The sequence below is a fragment of the Pristis pectinata genome, chromosome 8 (assembly GCF_009764475.1).
Source record: "Pristis pectinata isolate sPriPec2 chromosome 8, sPriPec2.1.pri, whole genome shotgun sequence".
Taxonomy (NCBI): Eukaryota; Metazoa; Chordata; class Chondrichthyes; order Rhinopristiformes; family Pristidae; genus Pristis; species Pristis pectinata.
The window spans coordinates 66,790,824-66,814,778 of record NC_067412.1 but is presented as its reverse complement, the minus strand read 5'-3'; the positions used below and the strand labels follow the sequence as shown (position 1 = coordinate 66,814,778).

General features: G+C 39.2%; 1 protein-coding gene across 3 annotated transcripts in view; it reads right to left on the bottom strand.

The window, feature by feature from the left end:
- Positions 1 to 23,955, bottom strand: part of cstf2 (cleavage stimulation factor, 3' pre-RNA, subunit 2) — a 58,477-nt gene that overhangs the window by 5,473 nt on the left and 29,049 nt on the right. For 2 of the 3 annotated variants that reach the window (XM_052022447.1, XM_052022446.1), the window contains 4 exons: positions 23,451 to 23,743; positions 9,312 to 9,514; positions 6,939 to 7,022; positions 5,355 to 5,478 (listed from right to left, as the gene is read on the bottom strand). In XM_052022447.1, coding sequence (XP_051878407.1) covers positions 5,356 to 5,478; positions 6,939 to 7,022; positions 9,312 to 9,514; positions 23,451 to 23,743 — 703 coding nt within the window. In that variant the 3' untranslated portion in view covers position 5,355. Of the gene's footprint in view, positions 1 to 5,354; positions 5,479 to 6,938; positions 7,023 to 9,311; positions 9,515 to 15,628; positions 15,830 to 19,584; positions 19,609 to 23,450; positions 23,744 to 23,955 lie in introns of those variants that run through there. The other variant, XM_052022448.1, reaches the window with a different exon arrangement.

Here is a 23,955-nt window from a genome sequence, read left to right as displayed (position 1 = left end):
GGTTGAAATATCAGTGAAGCTCTTTCCTTTGTGTCCTAACTAACCCACCAAACAGATGATCTCATTTGCAGCTTACCCCAATGCAACCCTGGCTTCAACTTAGAGATATTCCATTTGTCCTATCCATTCTTTCCCCACCCATTCTGCAACTCCAAATCAACTTGCTTTCTCTTTCCCAGTTCTGACAAAGGTACTACGACCCAAAATGTTAACTCCGTTTCTCCTTCCACAGATGGTGCCTGACCTGCTGAGTCTGTATTTTCTTCAAAATTTATGTTGCTTTTTCAACTACGAATGACTTTCAAGTGAGTGAAACAAAGGCAGATTACGAAGCCAGCGTTCATTCTGCAAGGTAAAACTATAAGGCCAAAAGCAACACAGTGCCTGAGATTTCAACCCTTAAGACACAAAAATGAGAAATGCTAATCTAGCTTGTTCCACACAGCTGCAAAAATCAAAAATCTCTGTAACTACACCAAAAAGCATGAACAAGTCTATTTAGTTACTAAATTCAATCCTTCCATACACCTGTGAACAAGCTGCTGCCTGACACACACTATGCTAACTATTTAGTTTGAAGAACAAGTTTTTCTTCTCACTCCAGTACAATAAACAAAACATACAATTAGATGATATACTTCAAAGACTACTCTTTGATGGGGTACTTTTATGGATTGAACACTCCTCCATTACAGTGTTCCATGGAGATCAAAGTAAAGCATTAAATTATAACAGGTAAATTTGAATGCTCTGCATTCCATCAGCACAATTTATTGATAACATTTTTCCTGGTGGAGGATTAAGTGTTGTCAAGAATTCAATGCTACAACTGGGCATCAAATGTCATACATTGGCAACAAATACAGTTTTTAATCTGAATTTACATGTGATTCCTAATGTTAAAGGCCTCCTTGTTCATTAAGGACAAAATGAAAATTAGAGCCAGTATCTTAAAACCATGCATGTTAAGAACAGCTTGTCCATAAAAGTTTTTATTTCTTCAATTGTAGCAGAGGGGAGGAGCTAGAAGCTTTTTTTTAAAAAGTTGTGTTATTGGCTAAGTGTGTGGCAACTCAGCCAATAAAAGAAAGATAGGGTAAAGCAGAGCGGCCATTGTGAGAGTGGACCAGTGAGGAATGGGAATCCAATGCTTTGGCTCAAGAGACTTCAGCGAGGAGGCACAGGTGAGTAGCAGGTAAGACTTTTTTTTAAAATAGTGGTTAAACAAAAAGACACCAAATTACAACTAATTAAATAAAGTAGGGATGCAGGATCAGGTAATGTGTTGTAGCTGCGTGATGTAGGAGCTGGTGGACCCCACTGTGGTTCCTGGTGACCACATCTGCACCAAGTGTTAGTTGCTCAAGAAACTCGGGCTCAAAGTTGATGACCTGGAACCAGAGCTTCAAGCACTGTGATGCATCAGGGAGGGGGACAGTTACCTGGACACTGTTTCAGAAGGTAGTCACACCCACTAGATTAACTACTTCAAATTTGGTCTGTGGTCAGGGACAAGGGGGTGTGACTGCGAGTGAGGCAGGTAGGGGGATCCGAGAGGTAGTGTTGGAGGAATGTCAGCCCTTGAGCTTGTCTAACTAAGTCTGAGACTCTTGCTCCCTGTGTGGATGAGCATCAGGGCTGTAGGAAGGATGAGTAACCAAACCATGGTTCAGGGAGCCATTCAAGAGAGGGGGAAGAGGAGAGAAATGTAGTTGTGATTGGGTATAGTAGAGTCAGGGGAATAGACAATTCTCTGTTGCAAGGATCAAAAGTCCCGAAGGTTGTGTTGCCTGCCTGGTGCCCGGGTTTAGGGCACCTCATCTGACCAGCTGAGGAATTTGGAATGGGAGGGGAAAGATCCAGTTGTTGTGGTCCATGTGGGTACCAATGAAACAGGTAGAACAAGGAAAGGGATTCTGCTGAGAGAATTTGAGTAGCTAGGGACGAAATTAGAAAGCAGAAACAAAAAGATAATAATCTTTGGACTGTTACACCTGAGCCAAGTGGAAATTGGCACAGGGTCAATAAGATCAGAGAGTTAGATGTGTGGCTCAAAGATTGGTGTGGGAGAAGTGAGTTTAAGTTCGTGGGACATTGGCACCAGTATTGGAGGAGGGAACTGCTCTAATAGGAAGGGCTCCAGGGTCCTAGCGAATTGCATAACTAGGGCTGTGGATAGGGCTTCAAACTAAATAGTAGGGGGGGTGGGTTCAACAGATTGGAAAAGTATGGATAAAGTAAATGGGAAGGAGAGTGCAGGAGAGGTTACCGAAGTCTCCAAAATAAAGAATAAGACAAAGTTTAGAAAGGGATAAGAATTTAACTTCAGGCAACATGGAGACAAATTTAAGAAGAAGGGTGGTGAATACAAGACTGAAGGTGTTATATATGAATGCAGGTAGTATACGAAATAAGGTAGATGAGCTTATTGTGCAGTTAGAAATCAGCAGGTATGATGTTGTGGACATCACGGAGTCATGGTTGAAAGAAGATCACAGCTGGGAACTAAACATCCAAGGATATACATATCTCATCATAAAGACAGGCAGGTGGGAAGTGGGGGTGGGGTGGCTTTGTTGGTAAAAAATGAAATCAAATCCTTAGCAAGAAGTGACATAGGATCAGAAGATGTAGAATCCTTGTGGGTAGAGTTCAGAAACTGCAAGGGTAAAAAGACACTGATGGGAATTATATACAGGCTTCCGAATAGTAGCCAGGATGTGGGGTACAAATTACAACAGGAGAAAGAAAAGGCATGTAAAAAGGCCAATGTTACGGTGGTCATGGGGATTTTGGGGCCTATGGATGGCTTTTTAGAGCAGCTTGTGGTCAAACCTACTAGCGAAAAGGCAGTTCTGGATTTAGTGTTATGTAATGAACCAGATCAGATTAGGGAGCTTGAAGGTAAAGGAACCCTTAGGAGGCAGTGATTAATATGATAGAATTCACCCTGCAGTTTGAGAGGGAGAAGCTAAAATCAGATGTATCAGTATTACAATTGAGTAAAGGTAATGACAGAGGCATGAGGGAAGCTGGCCAAAGTTGATTGGAAAGGGACCCTAGCAGGGATGAAGGTAGAGCAGCAATGGTAGGAGTTTCTGGGAGTAATTCAGAAGATTCAGGACCAGTTCATCCCAAAGCAGCAACAGCATTCTAAAAGGGAGGATGAGGCAACCATGGCTGACAAGGGAAGTCAAAGACAGCATAAAAGCAAAAGGGAAGGCACACAATATTGCAAAAATTAGTGGGAAGCCAAAGGATTGGGAAGCTATTAAAAACCAACAAAAGGCAACTAAAAAAGCAAAAGGGGGAGGAAAAAAAATGAAATATTAAGGGTAAGCTAGCCAATAATACAAAAGAAGATACCAGAAGTTTTTTTTCAGATATATAGAGTAAAAGAGGCAAGAGTAGACATTGGACCACTGGAAAATGACGCTGGGGAGGTAGTAATGGGGAACAAAGACATGGTGGATGAACTGAACAAGTATTTTGCGTCAGTCTTCACTGTGAAGACACCAGCAACACATCCAGAAGTTCAAGAGAGTCAAGGGGCAGAAGTGAGTGAAGGAGGTGCTTGGGAAACTGAAAAGGTCTGAAGGTAGATAAGCCACCTGGAGCAAATGGACTACTCTCCAGGGTTCAGAAAGAGGTAGCAGAAGAAATTGTGGATTGTAGTGATCTTTCAAGAATCACTAGATTCAGGAATGATTCCAGACAACTGGAAAATTGAAAATGTCACTCCACTCTTTAAGAAGGGAGGGAAGCAAAAGACAGAAAATTATAGGCCAGTTTGCCTGACTTCAGTGGTTGCTAAGTCTATTATTAAGGATGAGATTTCGGGGTACTTGGAAACACATGATAAAATAGGCCAAAGTCAGCATGGTTTCCTTAAGGGGAAATCTTGCCTGACAAATCTGTTGGAATTCCTTGAGGAACTAACAAGCAGGATAGACAAAGGAGAGTCAGTGGATGTTGTTTACTTGGATTTTCAAAGGCCTTTGACAAGGTGCTGCACATGAGGCTGCTAAACAAGATCGGAGCCCATGGTATTACAGGAAAGGTACTAGCATGGACAGAAGATTGGCTGACCGGCAGAAGACAGAGTGGGAATAAAGGGGGCCTTTTCTGGCTGGCTGTCAGTGACTAGTGGTGTTCCGCAGGAATCGGTGTTGGGTCCGCTATTTTTCGCGTTATATGTTAATGACCTGGATGATGGAATTGATGGCCAAGTTTGTGGATGATGCAAAGACAGGTGGAGGGGCAGGTACTGTGAGGAAGTAGGGAGTCTGCAGAAGGACTTGGATAGGTTGGGAGAATGGGCAAAGAAGTGGCAGATGGAGTACAGTGTAGGGAAGTGTATGGTCATGGAATAAAGGTGTAGACTATTTTCTAAATGGGGAGTGAATTCAGAAATCAGAGGTGCAAAGAGACTTGGGAGTCCTAGTGCAGGATTCCCTAAAAACTTGTAGTTTGAGTCGATAGTAAGGAAGGCAAAGGCAATGTTAGCATTCATTTCAAGAGGACTGGAAATATAGAAGTGAGGATGTAATGCTGAGGCTTTATAAGGCATTGGTCAGACCACATTTGGAGTATTGAGAGCAGTTTTGGGCTGCATACCCAAGGAGGGATGTGTTGGTGTTGAAGAGGGTCCAGAGGAGGTTTACAAGAATGATCCTGGGAATGAAAATGTTAATATATGAGGAGCTTTTGATGGCACTGGGCCTGTACTCACTGAAGGATGAGGGGGATCTCATTGAAACCTACCGAATATTGAAAGGCCTGAATAGAGTGGACGTGGAGAGGATGTTTCCAGTAGTGGGAGAGTCTAGGACCAGAGGGCACAGCCTCAGAATAGAAGGACGTCCCTTTCAAACAGAGATGAAGTGGAATTTCTTTAGCCAGAGGGTGGTGAATCTGTGGAATTCATTGCCACAGATGGCTGTGGAGGCCAAGTCATTGGGTATATTTAAAACGGAGGTTGATAGGTTCTTGATTAGTAAGGGCGTCAAAGGTTACAGGGAGAAGACAGGAGAATGGGGTAGAGAGGGAAAAATAAATCAGCCGTGATTGAATGGCAGAACAGACTCAATGGGCCAAATGGCCCAATTCTGCTCCTATGTCTTACGGTCTAAAAGGTGCCAGCATTATTGCTTGCGAATGATTAAAGACAAAGCAGATTAGAACCAATAAAATGGAACCATTACTTTAACTGCTTACACTGATTACCTGATTTGATTGTCAAATATCCAAGCTAACCTAAAACAAGTATTTCTCAATCCTTAACTACACAACCATAAATATTCTTCCTAACTTCAAATTGAGCCTAGCCAGATATTCAGTGACTTCAAGTTTACCTCAAGGAGCTCCTGCAGATTTCTGAATTTGTTCTTTTAGGATAAGGATGCTCTGTCTCTGTTCTGGGGGTAGCATGGCAATTTGCTCTGGAGTTAACTGGAGAACCTGCATGATCAATGCAGCCTGGACCAAAAAGAAGAAACAGTGTGAAAAGGAAACAAACTTATTTGTACTTTATAGTTTCCTTAATTATACAGAAAGTAATGAATGAACAAAAACCATATGGCCCTTCAAGCCATTCCTTCTGGAGAACAGTTCAAAAAAAAATTATGAAGCACATTACCCACATTTTCAGCTAACATACTTGAAACAAAATTTGAAATTTAGAAACAGCAGTTTAAGATATATTATGAAATACTTCACTATGAAAAGGAAATACAAAATCTTAGCTTCTATAATGCAATCTATTGAACTAACTCTAGCTCTGTTCTGTGCAACATTAAACTCACAGGCAACATCTGGCCTGTCCATGCAGGATTTGTGGTCCACCAAGGACCAGAAATCCACAGGTATTCAGGGAGCACATTGGGTCAATCTGATCTTCTGAACATGAATCCAGATCTGGGTCGACATCGTCTTTGGGCCTGGGTGTAATGTACTGGTCAGTATGGGTCTGTTAGTTTAAAATGGGTATAATACCAGAGAGTACAGATCTGTGGCTGCATAACACTAGGGTACAGTACTGGTGGGAGCACATATGTCATAGTAGAACTTTGCAATACAGCACTGGTGGACACAGATCACTATAAAATTGGTACAGTTCCAGTGGAAACACATCTGTTGATAGAAGTGCATTGCAATGCTGGTGGGCACAGATCTGACATGGTGCAACACTGCAGAACAATACAGGTGACTATAGATCACTTTAAAATGGGTATACTGGTAACTGGTAAACAGCAAGAATACTCAGGCTATGTCAGGGATTGCAGTGACAGGGCCACAATGAAGTCACCTGGGGGAAGCAGAGTAGGCAATGAGCAGTGTACCATGGAGGCAGTGAGAGAAGAACCATGGCACACCTCTTTAAACATGACTCAAAATACATGCGTCTGGTCACATACTGTTAAAATAAAAGTGGTTCTTAAAAGTTGTTTGGGTTGTAAATCTAGCTGTCTGCAAAAAAAGCTTTGTATTATTACTCTAGGTGAAATTTTCAATGCAGAAAGCTAAAAGGAATGTTGGTCACAATTCACTTGCCCATTTCACATCCAATTTGCCAAAAGCACCAAAGTAATTACTGTTTTTTATCAATCAATATCTTTCTTATTTAGGACCCTGTCTCATATGGCTACTCAATCAGCTGTTAGACGATGAGGAATAGTCCAATGTATTTTATCCTGAATTGTCCCTACACATAGAAAATTGCATATCCTAATTCCTGTCACTCAAGTTTGCAATGACCATAGATCAGAAAAGTTGATTTGAAACATAAAATGCAGCACATCTGGACAAAACTTGTAAAGAGGTTTGATTGATCTAACACTTACTAATCATTAATTTGATACCAAAAACATGTTTATGAAAATTAAATCAATACAACTTCTGTATTATGCATTTAAGTGCTTGTCCTAAATTTCACTAACCTTTTCATGGTCTTGTGGTGTCACTTGAGTCTGAGCAGGACTGAATCCTCCAGGCTGACCTCCAGCCACAGGGTGAGCAGGGCCCTGTTAGGCATAAGTGCAATAAATGCAGGTTATCAACAAGTGTCTAAACATATGGTTTAAGATACTTTCAGAAATTCCTTAGCACAATGTCCACCAGCAAGAAGAACCTCATGCATTGCCTAATTAGCATAGGAGACAATGTCATTATCTATACCAAGAGAACAAGTTCTGAGCATTATAAACCACCAGCGCAGCTATTGTACTTGTTGAACACTCCTCCATTAAAGTGTTCCATTGAGATCAAAGAAAAGCATATTATAGCAGGTAAATTTGAATGCTCTGCAATTATAAACACAGCCCAGTCCACTACGCAAGCTGGCTTCCCTTCCACTGACTCCATCTACACTTCCCACAGCTTCGGGAAAACAGCCAACATAATCAGTGACCCCTCCCACACCGATCATTCTCTCTTCTACCCTCTCCCATAGGGCAGAAGGTAGAAAATACAAAAGCTTGAAAGCACGTACCACTAGACTCGAGGACTTCTATCTCGCTATCATCAGACTCTGATAAAAGCTGGATAGAAGTCCTCTCACGCGCTCAAGATGAATTTTTAATCTGCCAACCTACCTCATCATGACCCTTATACTTTGATTACCTGTACTTCGCTTTCTCTGTAGCTGCAATTTTTTTTTACTGTTTTCTTTTTACTACCTCAATCTACTTATGTATGGCATGATCTGCCAGGATGGTACATACAAAGATTTTTCACTGTATCTTGGTACATGTCTCAATAAACCAATACATAAACAATACCATCCATCATTACAATTTATTGAAAAACATTGTTCCTTGTGGACAATTACATGTTGACATGGATTCACTTGGCATCAACTGTGCATACATTGGGAACAAAAACAATTTTAAATCTGAATTTGCACATGATTCCTAATGAACAAGGAGAATCAGGTTTATCATCACTGATATATGTCATAAAATTTGTTGTTCTGTGGCAGCAGTACAGTGCAAGACATAAAAAGTAAAAGTTACAAAAATAAATAGAGTGAAAGAGGGATAATGAGGTAGCGTTCATGGGTTCATGACCGTTCAGAAATCTGATGGCAGAGGGGAAGAAGCTGTTCCTCAAATGTTGAGTTGAGGCCTTTAAAATTATAGCGACAACAAAAACTAGAGCCAGTATCTTAAAACTGTGTATGTTAATAACAGTTTGTCGCTAAAAGGTGCCAGGGTTATTGCTTGACAATGGTTAAAGATGTAATAGATTAGGACCAATAAAATGGAATTTTTTTTTTATAAAAACTGCTTTCACTGATTATGTGATTTGATTGTCAAATATCCAAGCAAATCTCTGAGCTCTTATTTAAAAGATCGAGGTCACAGCAACACAACCTTATGTGAACCTACTGGAGTGAATTTACAATTTTACAATAGTTTCTGTGCCAAATCAAACCAACCATGTGACATTGTTTGTTCCCTCATGGGACGTGTACATCATTAGCAATACTGGATTTATTATCCATTCCAAATTACCATGAGCTCAGGAGGCAGTTAGGTCACTGTTAATGATAGATCTGCTATTACACAGGTCAGACATGGCAAGGATGTCATTTTACCTGTTCCAAGATATAAGAGTGAATCTCACAATAAACTGATAGTTTTACATTTACCACTTCTGCCACCAGCTTTTTAAAATCACAGGCTTACTTAATTATTTGAATTTAAAAGCTCCAGCTGCTACGGTGAGTTTCAGATGCAAGCCTCATAATCAGGTGCTGTTGAAATTTTCAAAATCAGCTTGTAATAATGATCAAGGGAATTATTACAGTATAATGAAGAAAAATAAGTGATATTGATCAAGAGCCCCCATAAATTTGTTGAACTACTCTGGAATGATAATGCTGAAGGTGGTTGATGGCCTGACCTCTAACTATACTGTGTAATACTGTAATTCTCATTTACTGGTTTGTAACTCAATAGAAGAATAATCTCAAGCTTTTAATTTCAGGCATTGAAAATAAACTGCTTCCTGATAAGAAATGGCAGAAACCAGGATCTTTTCCTGACTATTTTTAGCTGCCTGTTGTCTCCATAAAAAGTGAATTGAAAGGATATAAAATTACTACATCACTAGTAAGGGGTCCAGTATTATGGGAGGTTTAAGAAAAAAGCAGGGGGAAGACAATTCATGATTCCAAGTACACAAATTCTACCAAGCCAGAATCAATGTGAATAATCTTTTCTAACACACTTCAACATAATTTGCATCTCTTAACAGAATTAATTGATTATGAAAGTACTGTTCACTACCAATATATCCAATTCTCTTACCTGTCGAGATGGAACAGGTTGCTGTGTTCCCTGAGGCCCACTCTGCCCTATCTGATGTGTACCTGGGCCTTGAACTTGTAGTCCTGCTGCCATTGGTCCTCTTGGATTTGAGACTGGGCCTTGGCTTGGTCCTGGCCCTGGCCCTGGACCTGGGCCTCTGGTGTCAATACCTCTTGAATCAATTCCTCTGGGATCTCTCGCACCTAAACACAAATTAGAAGTTTAGTTTTATTTTGAGTAGGTTGAGAGTCCTAATATCTATGGCATTCATCGCTTTGTTATAAACTGATGTATAGTTAAAGTCTTGTTTCCATATTCAAAGTAAGCTTTCCACATTAAAGATGTTCATTATTTTCCTTATGTTGTAATTAAGCATAACAATGGAAACAGAATTCAAATAAAAGGTCACTGATGTGAATCATGATCTTTTTCTTGCTCCACTGATAATGCCTAACCTCTGAGTATCTCTAGCACTTTGTTTATATTTGAAATAAAACAGAAACTATAATGACCTTTTCTATTTTTTCCCTATTGCTAGTCAAAACAACATTTAACAGAGAGGAAACACCCAAATCTTCAGGCAATACCAGAATGTTTGTATTTGTTTTTAAGTGGTTTCCCATGAAAGCAAATCACTGCAACTAATTTGTATTCGTCTAAATAAAGTTATCAATTTTTCTGTCCATCTGAATCAAATCAAATAAACTGCTCTGACAATATTATACCTTCTCAATACTGCAATGCAGTATCAACCCAAGTCCTAGAGCAAGACTAACCTTATCACATATTACCAACTGAGTCAAGCTGACATTTGCAGATATCCCATTGTCAAAGGTAGATAACCTACACTGAACAACCTCAGTGTTCCAGAGAATTAGAGGACAACAAATTGAAAGTAGTTTAAAAGGAGTTAAACTTTCACCTGAAGAAAGACAACTTTCAGTTTACAGATTCAAGGCCCTCATTCTTTTTCTTTAAATAAAATGTTCTCAGTTTCAAATATTCAACTCTAAATTCAAGAGCTAGGATACTTGTTGAACTGCTAATATTTCTCAGGGTATGCATCTCTAAGTTTGTCATTCTGAACACTCAGTCACACACTCACAGGCTGCTCTTTACTGGGGTTTTGTCAACAATGCTCTGACATTCAATTCTAGGAGCCCAAGGACCGTATGAACTTGCTTCAATTCCCCAGCATTTAAGGTGGGGAATCCGCTGGCTGAATTTGTGAAAGATTAGACCTAGAGCAAGGATTAGTTCATTTGCTTTTCTGCACCCAAATTAATTGAGTTTAGTTAAATATTTAATTATTTTAATTTGTTTAGCTTTTATATATTTTTTAATTGTTTCACTGGTGTTTAAAAACAATCTTGAATGTTTGAGACAATTGGAAGCAATCATAGCCCTTGACAGTTTCGATAGAAAATCCTGGGGATGTAGCTTAGGCAGCTATCAGTTTTTCTTAGCTGTTTTATTGGTAGCTTTTCCTGGCCCATCCACACGATAGCATTAAATTCTGCAAGGTCATGTCCTTTTGGTATGGGATAGCAGCAAGTTAACACCAACAGTCTGTACTTGCCTCAAAGCTCGATGGTGAGGTTGTGCTGACCCAGCACCATGCAATTTAGGGGAGAAGGGTACAAGGAGAAGTTGAATTTTCCAGTACCTCTGCATATGATCTGATTAGCATTGAAGTTTGGAATTGCTTACATTATGTAGAATCATGGGATGAACATCCATATGTTACTGAAAAGTGGTTTGGCAAAATGATGATTTCATCCTTATAACATCAGCATTGCAAATTCAATCCTGTTGCTTTGCATGCACCCTGCTTCAAATACTTGTTCAAAACCTTTAGCAAAGTAGACACCTTCAGAAAAACTTCAATTGAGAACTCATTCAGGGAGACAATACCAACTGGTGAAAAAATAAATTGAATGCAAGTCAGCATTTACCAGTGGAAGAGGACTTAACCTACCTCTGAGAAAGCAAGCATTGGCCAACACATCAGCCTCTATCCCTTTGAGACAAACTGAAAATCCAGATACAGCTAAGTGAAGTTACAATAAAAATCACATGTATAACAACCTGATACAGTCACTGATGAAGGTGATGACAAAGAATGAAGTGATTTCACTTGGTATCCTTAAGCCTACAAATCAAACACTTTTCCAGATACCCAGTAACATTGCCACAATGAACTGTGACTATGCATCCAGTGATAAAGAGCCACAATTTGAAGTCTGGAATTCAGTGGACGAGATATTGCTATTCTAGTTTCCTCTGCTGCATCTTACTAAAGTTGTCAATTCCATAAAACAGCAGACAAGAATTCTTTATTCAATGCAGTTGTTTCCTTGTCAATATCTGTTCTTTGAGAAGAAATGAAAAAGACAGCAGTCTTCCTATTCAGCACATCAACAGACATTAAAGGACCACTGCACAAATAACCTCTGAACCAGAGCTGAAACCAGCAAACAATTTTCTCTTTTTGTACTAGACACAAATCTGCAGATGGAAAATTCTTAATATAGTATTATGTCCAAGTGTATACATAATTAATTCTTCATTAGCCTTTCGAGTCTATAGCCTCCAGATGTTTGGGTTAATAGATGCATAGTTCCATTTCTATTTAATTTATGAAGTGGTTTAGATGCAATCAAACGTATTAACATTTGAATCAGTTTTTGTCATAATATCATATAATTTTAGATATATACAAAACATAACAAGTCCATTCAAACCTTCATATCCATGCAAGCCCTTTGAAAGGGCAATTGTGCTTGCTTCCATACTCCTTATTTCAGCCCACAACCTTGGAGGCTTCAGTTTCCCTTTTAAAATTCTCTGCAAATGTCTAAAGCTGCAGTCAGAGTACAGATTGTTTGAAAAAACTGAAAAGAGCAATGGCCCCAAGCCTAATCCTTAGATATCATACGTGTAAACCAGCTTCAACTCCAAAAACTATTTATTCACACTAACTTGTGCTTTTTGTCACCAAGCCAAATCCACAAACATATAGCAACCTTCTGTAATTCCAGAGACTTCCATTTTCCTGATAAGCCTCCTGTGTGGAATTCTTCAAGCTAACAATTAAAGTTGATCAGGTAGTGCAGTTGATGTGTATATGGATTCTGAAAATCCATATATACATCAATTCCACAACCCTGATCAACTTTCACTGTTAAAGATTTTTTTTGTTAGACACAAGTCTTTTGCCATGATAGTTCTTGTTTATTACAGATTTAAGTACATTTCTTGATTATGGTTTTCAATTAACTTTCCCACTAGTGACACTGGGTTGACTGCTCTGTAGTTACTCAAGTTATCCCTCATCATTGAATAGTGATTTAAAATTAGCATTCCTCAAGCACTACTCCTGTATGCAATACTTGAAAGATTGTGAAAACAGCCCCTGCTATTTCTACCTCATTTTTATTGGATTAAATAACATACCAACTTTCCTTTTAGTATACTTTAACTACACAGTCCATAACCTCCCTCGCTTCTTTTAGTGCAATCTTTACATCTACACTCTTTGTGAAAATGATTGCAAAGCACTTATTTAATATTTTACCCATATCAACTGTTTTTTTTTACAAGGTTTCCTTAGGATTCTTAACCCTACTTTTCTTGTGTTAACTTCTTGCACATTTCCCTTAATTGATTAATAAACTTAATGCTGCCAGCTTCTCATAACCATTCTGCCTTCCATAATAACATTGACAATTCACTCCTATACTTTCTATAACCTTCAGTTATTAAGTAAATCTTGCACCATGCACCCTAAGCTCCCAACTGATATTAAGCCTAGTGAAGGCAGAAAGGTTTAAAGTCAAAATGAGAAACAGAACGGCAATTAAAGAGAATGGCTGAAATTCAAATCTCAATTGCAAAATCTATCATGCATGGGTTTGAAGCAGGTCGTTATAAATCTATAACCTGTTCCCTCCTTTTAAAATTGTTTCTTTTTATATAGCAGTTGTGAAAGGCCACTTAAAGCTTTTTCTATTTATCGCTACTTTAGTATTTGAGGTAGAATATTAACATTTGGCTAAATAAACTTAGCAGGTATTAGAAGAATCTCACCGTGCAAATTCTAACAGCCTGGAAAAATTCAATTCTGCACCACCTCAGGGACACCATTCAAAAATAAAACAGTCTGCAAAGGGTACAAGTAACCTGAGGAAGATACAGTGGCATGCATAAGTTTGGGCACCCCGGTCAAAATTTCTGTTACTGCGAATAGCTAAGCAAGTAAAAGATGACCTGATTTCCAAAAGGCATAAAGTTAAATATGACACATTTCTTCAATATTTTAAGCAAGATTACTTTTTTATTTCCATCTTTTACAGTTTCAAAATAACAGAAAAGGAAAAGGGCCTGAAGCAAAAGTTTGGGCACCCTGCATGGTCAGTACTTAGTAACACCCCCTTTGGCAAGTATCACAGCTTGTAAACGCTTTCTGTAGCCAGCTAAGAGTCTTTCAGTTCTTGATTGGGGGATTTTCGCCCATTCTTCCTTGCAAAAGGCTTCTAGTTCTGTGAGAACTGGCTGCAACACAAGCCCAAAGCATGATTGATCCATCCCTGTGCTTAACAGTTGGAGAGGTGTTCTTTTCATCGGAAATCTGCACCCTTTTTTCTCCCAACATACCTTTGCTCATTGCAGCCAAAAAGTTCTATTTTAACTTCATCAGTCCACAAGTCTCGTTTCCAAAATGCAGCAGGCTTGTTTAGATGTTCCTTTGCAAGCTTCTGACGCTGAATTTTGTGGTGAGGATGCAGCAAAGTTTGGAGAAAAAAGGGTGCAGAATTTCATGAAAAGAACACCTCTCCAACTGTTAAGCACGAGGGTGGATCAATCATGCTTTGGGCTTGTGTTGCAGCCAGTGGCACGGGGAACATTTCACTGGTAGAGGGAAGAATGAATTCAATTAAATACCAGCAAATTCTGGAAACAAACATCACACCATCTGTAAAAAAAAAGCTAAAGATGAAAAGAGGATGGCTTCTACAACAGGATAACGATCCTAAACACACCTCAAAATCCACAATGGACTACCTCAAGAGGCATAAGCTGAAGGTTTTGCCATGGCCCTCACAGTCCCGCGACCTAAAAATCATCGAAAATCTGTGGATAGACCTCAAAACAGTAGTGCATGCAGGACGGCCCAAGAATCTCACAGAACTAGAAGCCTTTTTCAAGGAAGAATGGGCGAAAATCCTCCAAACAAGAATCGAAAGACTCCCAGAAAGCGGAACTGTAGCGTAGCGGTTAGCGTGACACTATAACAGTGCCAGCGATCGGGGTTCGATTCCCGTCGCTGTCTGTAAGGAGTTTGTACGTTCTCCCATGTCTGCGTGGGTTTCCTCCAGGTGCTCCGGTTTCCTCCCACATTCCAAAGACATACGGGTAGGTTAATTTGGGTTTTAAAAAAAATGGGTGGTGTGGACTCGTTGGGCTGGAAGGGTCTGTTACCACACTGTAAATAAAAAAAACAAGCTGTGATACTTGCCAAAGGGGGTGTTACTAAGTACTGACCATGCTAGGTGCCCAAACTTTTGCTTCGGGCCCTTTTCCTTTTTTGTTATTTTGAAACTGTAAAAGATGGAAATAAAAAAGTAATCTTGCTTAAAATATTAAAGAAATGTGTCATATTCAACTTTATGCCTTTTGGAAATCAGGTTATCTTTTACTCGCTTAGCTATTCCCAGTAACATAAATTTTGACCAGGGGTGCCCAAACTCTTGCATGCCACTGTATATTCCACACACTTTCGTACAGATTTTCAGGTTTTATTGATTAGAAAGAAAAACCTCAAGTTCCTTGTTCGAACAGCAATGAGTACAATAATTAATGTTAGTAACCCCAGTAACTTAGAACATGCAGCAAAATTGTTAAATTAATACTGTTAAGTATTCAAAGCAAAACTTGTTCAAAACAAGATAACAAGTCACAACTTATTCCCACAAGAAAAGCCACAAAGAATAAAATAATTTCAAATTATAGGGATTCTAGGTTGGCTCAAAGAATCAGTTCCTTTCTGAAAACATCAGTGGCAAACCACCTGGAAATGAAATCTGCCCTGAAATCTGGCTAAATTTGGATCTTTTACTCACAGCCTGACTACTAATATATCAAACACCATAATATATCTTCTGTCAAATAATGTATTTAAAATAATTTGTACCTACCTGTTTCAGTGATGCATTGCTAAAGGAAGCTAGGTCAATACTTCACCAACCTATAACCATCTCTGTATTTTTATTAAACTTGGAAATGAACTTTTCAGCAGCATTGTGAAATATGTTGCATCCAGAAACTGTGAGCCAACCTACAGAATTAAGAGGGCAGTTGGTTTAGTTTTTCCTCACCCATGGGTGCATTTAGTTGATGTACATTCGGATAAGACCCTCCACGAGGGTCTTGTTGAGCAATATGAGGCTGGGAGCGTGGATCATGCTGAGGTCCATGTCGAGGATCATGAGGTGGAATGCTGCGGGGGTCAAATAAACCTAGGAAGCAAATAACTACTAGTGATGGTGGGGAGAGAGAAGACGAGAGGGAAAAAGAAGAGAACAGGGAGGTGCACAAGCAAGCAATGAGGCACAAAGGTGATTTATTTTAAAGCTGTATTTCTTACCAACATTACCCCATCAACCTTGGCAATAATTTCACCTTCTCCAGAGCTAAAAATGTAATCGTAGTTTGGATGCCATAGGGCCACAATGATAACTTTTAACACTATGATGACTTTTAAAATAATTTCCTATTAGCCAGTAAATATTGTTCAATATGTAAAAGGAAGTGGAATCATACACTGCTTATCAGATACAAATAAAAAATGAAGGGAGTTTGCAAGATTCTAACCGGTAAGACAGGTTGTTACTTATGGCAAAATTCTTTAGGCTGTTTCGAAATTTTTGTTACTGATTTCCAACGTTTACTATTTTCCTTTTATTTCCTTTTCATCGTTACCAGATATTTTGCTCTCGTGACCAGTTTCTGGGTAGCAATTCACCAAATTTTCTACCAATCACATTTTAAATTCACAACAAACTCAGATTTAGCATTTGTTGTAAAATACAAGCTAGAGTGTCAGTTATAAAAAGACAAAGATGAAAGCACTGTGATGCTAATCACATCAAATGAATAAAAAAACCATTACAAGGAGGAATGCTCAGTGAAGAGACGGCACTACAATTTGCTTCAGCACCCATTCATTCAGGAAAAAAAAGCCATGGTTTCCACTCTAAACTTGCTGATAACTGCCATCTGGATGAATCAATGGAAGATTCTATATTCCCAACACAGCATGAGAGAAAACTGCAAAAATCCAATTTTAAGAAAGCTGCCTGGAAGATTCTCTATTGGAAATAATAGTTTTACGTCTCATGAAACAATATTCTGGTGGGCATACAGGTTATGTCATACAAAAGTTCTGATGATGAGCAGTTCTTAAAAAGTAAACCTAGATTAGATTTCTTTTTCCTGTCTTACATAATTCAGAAGTTCCCAGCATGAAAACTTCCATTAGGATCAATATACTTGTCACATTTGACATATATCCCCTTTTCCCCTGTTGTCTACAGTTCACCTCTCAAAAATCAGTTCAACTGCAATTAACTAATGCTTTCCAGTTCAGTTATAATATACAAAAACATAACTGACCAGGTTTATGAAAATGTATACTTATATGTGTGGATCGCCACATATTATAGTCTTCAAAAGTCATACTTCTATCACACTTTCCAAGCTCCTCCTACCCAAATTTACAATCAGTATTGCTGAATATAAAATGTTGAATAAAGAGAATTTTCATTTGAATAAATTTGCATGTATTTGGCTTTTTCCCCATCATCTCAGAATATCCCAATGCACTTAACAAATGATAAAGTACTCTGAATAGACAATGGTGTAATTTAGGAAATCTGCCAGCCAATTAGCATGTGATCTTTTTCATCCATCTCAGAGGAAAGATATGGCCTCACCTCAACATTTCACTCAATGAACTGTATGGTCATCAATGCCTATGTACTGCCTCGAGATTATATACTCTTGAGTAATGCTCTAATTCACAACCTACAACTCAGGACTGAGTGTTGTATTACTGCTACAGCTGGTAGATTATAGAGGACAACATTCTACTTCCAGCATTAGCTTTGAGATCAGCAACAGGTTGTATCTGACTCACGTGTAGCTCTGTAATATAGATGAAATTACAACAGATATTCAGTTTGCTGTAGGCCATGCTGCACATGCGCATGTGTACACAACATATGTAGGCAGTTGCAGCTTCCTACAAATTTGTGAACATCAGTATTTCTGGAGGATCAGAATGTGATGTCAGACCTTTGCAGCCTTTTAGAATAAGACCTGCTATTTGTTTTCGAATATTGGCAACAGTGACTGCTTGCTTCAGCTTTCATGTACTTCCAGGGCTATGATGGAGACATATTTAAGTATTTTGTGAACTGCCACCCATAAATATATCATGAAGGCCATAAATAGCTAGCTTGCAAAGGCTGGCATGTACATCAACTTTGTGGATGGGTGTCATTGACTACACCTACGTGGACTATTTATCAGTCATAAAAGGGCTCCATTCTATTAATATTTCACTGCTCTGCAACCACAGGGAGATATATCTCCTGCTGTTGGCAAGATATCCAGGCAAATGGCATGATTCAATAATCCTGTGGCACTCCATCTCATTGTGGTATTCGCATTTGGCGAATCAAGGATTGGGGACAAAGGGCATCCTGTGAAATTTTGTAATGTCTTCAGTAACGAGCACAAGCAACACAAGGTTTATGATCAAATCTATTTGTTCATCTGTCGATCAGAAACGTGAATGCCATAACAATGCTGGAAAAACCCTGGAGTGGAGAAGCTCTACAACATACACTAGCCTGGTTGTAAAAAAATGATAGTGGTCAGTTGCATACTTTACACAGAAGTATAGATTAGTCTCACATGCCATAAAAGACACTTCCTCCTGTTCCTCAAACAAGGCTAAGGAAGGGAACAAGTCAGGCAATGTTGGAGGAATAGCTTACATTGCTACATGGGATGCACTAATAGCTGCAAGATTGAGCTAGACTCCAGCAATACTTCTATTTGAAATCCAAAAGGCAATCCTTCATTCCCTCCTGACATACACCAACACAACCAAGTCACACACGTCCATACATCCTTTAGTTTGGACCAGACAATGATTTTGCATTTCACACAGGTTAAAGGGCTTCTTGCTCCACTAAAACATATGCAACAGACTGTCCTCTCAATTTGCTCCTTCATAGACTAGGCTACCTGGATCTGTGCAGGTACAGTCCTGACCATGAGGATCCCGGGCTGCAGGGGCAGGACAAGGGAGTTATCAAATGAGAAGCAAAAGCTATTAATCAGAACTCTCAGTTCTATGTACCCCATCATCATTATCCCTCTCTTGCCCTCTTGCACGTCCCTGCCAGCAAGAAGTTTAGGAGTACTTTGTGATGCTTCAAAAGGGCACAAACAGCCAAGGCAACAATATCTATTAAAGCTGGCTTTCATACAATAAAAGCGCTTCATATGGGCCTACAAACATTTACTGGACTATTGTGTTTGATACAGCTGGCCACTCCTTTCACAAACGATGACATTATTACAAAGTCCTACTACATTATGGCCTCCAATCTCCCTGCAAGAGCACACGTAATAGAGATGGGAAACTTGCCAACATCTCTCACACACTCTTTGATGCTGCTCATAAAGAAACTGGTTTCTGAATGACCCAGACTGCAATTACCCATGGTATAACCAAACAAAGGCCGCACAATTCTGTGACTTGCGATGCACACTTAACACTATTATCTCTGTCTCCACCTTAAGCTCTTACTAAGCTGTGGTCTGTGAAACACTATGTGAAAACTCATCCGTGTCTTACTGAACATACCAAGTGTGACAATCGGTATTGGTAGACAATAGGCATGAGTCGCATGAAGATGAGGTTTTAGAGGGATCAACCTCCTTTGAGGAGTCATTCTTTATCATCTTTGAGCCATGTCTTGCTGGATGGATGTAGGCCCGAGGGACACCAAAGTATAAAAAGAAATTTTAGGCCAAGAACTCTAGAGATTTTGTAATGTGATTTTTTGAGACAAAATTATTTCTGCAGTCTCCTTCTCCAACTGCCAATAGTTTCAGGCATCCTGGACATCACCAGGGTGTGTTCTCAGCAGGGTAGCTGACTGATACTTGGTGAGTGACCTCCAGTTCTCCGCCTTACCCTGATGCTCAGTGATTTCTTCTCCTGGAAGGAGTTAAAGAGAAAAAGACAGATGTTCAACGCCTGAAGAGCGAACATTTGTTAATGGTAAACATGAGGGAGAAGCACAATAGTGGCTAAAAATGAGGTGGCCAAAAATATTGGGATAATAAGTGCATAGAAAGGATGGGTAGACATTTAAAGTGTAAGATGCGAGCAGCGAACTGCTGGCTTAGCAATAAAAAGGACTGGATTAATGCATACATTATTAGGATGTGTGAATTGCCACTGTGTTCACCTTGCACGATTTGGGAGATTATTAAATTGCTAGCAGCACTGCATTCAGGAGTGAGGGCTAAATTCTGAAGCCACTTCCAGTCACATATTCTTATAGTTGCTTGTAGTTTATATGCTTCATCAGCAAGATTAAATATCCAGCAAGAGACCACTGAATCTGACAGCAACTTTGGAGCATTTGCTGTACATTTTCCTCTGCGATATAGGCAACTTCAGATATAATGCAAATATAAAACTTAAAAGGTGTTTTTAAATAACCAAGCTGAAACTGAGTACGTGGGCGTGGGAGTAGTGGGGAAGTAAGGGGACAAGTCAGGGAACTCAAACTAATATGTCTTTGCAGAGCTGCTGAATTAAATTTGGTCAAATGAATGTCATAGCAAAAATAACTGGATCTCTCATTCACAGATTAGCCCAGTTCACCCCTCCCCTTCCATGCTCTCATTCACCAAAACCCAGCAACACAACAGGAAATTTAAATTAATCTGACAGAATGATCTAACAGAGGCAGCAGCTATTTGGCAAACTGTGACTATGCTGACCTATTCATGCAGTTATCCAATTAGTCTATGCCTTCATCTCAGACTAATACAGCACAGAAACAGGCCCTTTAATCCACCATGTCCATACAATCATCAAGTACCCTGTTATACCAATCCTTGGTCTGTAGCCTTCAAATGACTTGGCAATTCAAGTGCTTACCCAGATACTTCTGAAATGCAAGTACCGTATACTCACCTTAACTACCCAATCAGGCAGTGTGTTCCTATTCCAAACACCCTCTGGCTGAAAAAGTTCATCCTTGTATCCTCACTAACCTCTCACCCGAAACATATACCCTCTCATTTTAGATACCTCTACAGTAGGGAAAAGTTTCCTTCTATCTATCCTATCTATGCTCCTCATAATTCTGAATACCTGTCAGATCCCTACTCAGCCTCTTTTGCTTCAAGCAAAAGAAACCCATTCTATTCAGTCTGCACTCATTACAGAAATATTCCATCCCAGTGAACATCCTCGTGAATCTCCTTTGCACTTTCTCCAGTGCAATCACATTGTTCTTATAGTAAGGTGACCAGAACTGCACGTGGTACTCCAGCTGTGGCCTAGCCAATGTTTTATGAAGTTGTACCATATCTCCCTGCTCCTATATTCTATGCTACAGCTAATGAAGGCAAATATCATGTAGGCCTTCCGCATCAACCTATGCTGCTACCTTTAGAAATCCTTGGACATATACACTGATGTCCCTCTACCCCTCAATAGCCCCTAAGGACCCTACCATCTAAAGTTATATCTTACCCTTATTAGTCCTCCAAAGTGCATCACCTCACACTCATCAGAATTAAATTCCATCTGCCATCGCTCTGCCCATTTTACCAACTGATTGATATCATCCTACAACTATGTTCCTCACTTTCAACACCACCACTAATTTTCATTATATACCAACTTAATAATCATATATCCTACTTTCATACCCAATCATTAATATATATAGCCAATAATTAGGGTCCAAGCACTGACCTCATGGACTTCTAATCATAAAGACAACCCTTCATTATCATCCTCTGCCCCATTGCCAATTTTAGATCCAATTTGCCAACTTGCCCTGGATCCCATGAGTTCAAACATGTGGGACATTGTCATAGTCCTTACTCAAGGACATGCAGACTACATCAACAGCACCGCTGTCATCAACACATTTTGCTACCTCTTCAAAAAATTCAAGTCAGTCAGACAGGATTTCCCTCCTAACAAAACCACATTGACTAGTCTTTGATTAATCGCTGCCTTTTCAAGTGTAGTTTAATCCTATTTAATTCAATAATTTTCCTGTTAGACTCATAGGCTGTAATTACCTGGCTTACCCCTGCTGCCCTTCTTGAATAAAGGTACCAAACTACTCCATAAACTTGCATAATATTTTACCTTCAAATTTGTCACCAAATCACCTTCCAATGTTTTCTAGCAGTGCATTCCAGACCAAAGGTTTTGTTTTCCCATGTCATCTTCAAATCTTTTGCCCATTACCTTAAATTTATGTCTTATGTTTACTGACGCCAAGATATAAAATGGCTTTCATTTATTCCATCAAAACCCTTACGATTTTGAATATGCTACCATATCTCCCCTTCATCTTCTCTGCTCTACAGATGATAGCCTCAGTTTCTCTGGTGGTATTCCATAACTCAACTCTTTTATCCTCAATACAATTCCTGATGCTATCTCTGCATTCTCAATCTTAATACACATCCTTAAAATGTGATGTCTAAAATTGGTCAGAATACTCTAACAGGGGTTAACCAGTGTTTACTGACTGTTTCATAAAATGTCCTTGTTTTGCTATCTATACCTCTAGAGTCAACTATTCTGTGCATAGCTACTACAACTTCCTCAATCTGATTTGCTGTGTACATTGTATGTGTACATCTCAAAGTCTCGATATTTTTATGGCACATTTAAAACTACAGAACTTAAGATTATTGTGCCCCTCTTCATATTTCCAAATAAAATGAATGACTTCATATGTGAGCCAAATTCATCTGGCATGTGCCTACTCATGTCACTAATGTGTGGATACTTCATTGTACATAATACCCCTGGAGATTCACTGTGCCTGCTACAAGCAGCTTAAAAAAAGACAATGTTCAAGAAATGCCCATGTGATGCAATCTTGAAAAGCAGAGAGACTGGTTAATTGATAAACATTGCTAATCATCATATGATTTGCAAAATTTGTTTCCAGTTTAAACTTATATTTTCACAACATTGTGCAATTGATAAAACTGCAATAATTTTCTCTCAGATGCTGGAGTATGCTCTCAACACTTGTTCACTGACCAACTTCTCCAGACATTTCCAAGATGTGCACTGAAATACAGCAATCTGTTTTGAAATTGTTAGGTCACAGAGGGATTATTTTGTGTGTCCTTTCACAATTCTATATTTTTCCCTAAACCACCCAAGCACAAGGATTCTTCTTTCTTTATGGTCGCCTTCTTCAATAGGTAAAAGTGCCATTTGCAGAAAATTTACTGCCTAATATGTGTTGTGATAACGCTGCTGTGTAATTTGCTGGGTTGAAGACATACGATAGGGCAACATCAATGGAATCAATTTTTTCCCCATTTGCCCCATTAACTTTCCTGTTAAATGTTTCTATTATGTTAAGGCAGTGCATGCCACAGGCAACCTAGAACAACATAATGCTCCACATATTTGTGTTGCATTGTTATTACAACAGTGTTGTGAAGATAAATTTCATTTAAAAGCTGCTTACTTGAAGGTTCAAAATAAGCAATATTTTCAAAATGCAATATGTTAAAATGCAGTAGCAATCATCAATAATCTCAATATAGAGACTAATTATAACATGCTCACCAAATGAAGCAAATACTTTGTATTTACTGAAAACCTTTTCCACTCTCCTGCAAAGTTTGTCAATTGTACGCATACAGAAAAGTCAAATATAAAAGAACGGTCATATTGGAAGAGTTAATCAGAAAAAAAAAATCAATAGGTTACATTTAGTCATCTCTGTCATTTTCAAAATTATTCTCATTTTCCTCTGGTATTCACTAACTTGCCTCTGGATTCATGAGGAGGTCCACGCTGATCCATCATTGGGCCCCTTGGATCTCCCATCATCCCTCTTGGATCTCCCATAGGCCCCCTTGGTTCAACAAGTGGCCCACGTGGCTCACCCATCGGGCCCCTTTGTTCACCAATAGGTCCCCTCTGTTCTCCCATTGGCCCTGGTCTCATGTCATGTTGCATGCCTCGTGGTTCATGTGCATTTCTAAGGTCAGGTGGTCCTCTGCCATCATGGCCTGGCACGTGGTGTATGGGTGGTCCCTGGTGTGGTTGCCCAATATACCCCCTGAAAAGTGAAAATTAAAATTACATAAATATTTAGGTAATTGCCTCAAATTTTGAAAACTAAATGCACCATAAAATAATAATGAGCCACTTAATGGGAATAAAATTTGAACCACTGGAGTCAATATCATCACTAATTACAAAAAGTAAATCAAGCCAATGAACTGAGAGTCAACTGTGATTAATAGCAACATATTCTGAAAAAACTCAGGA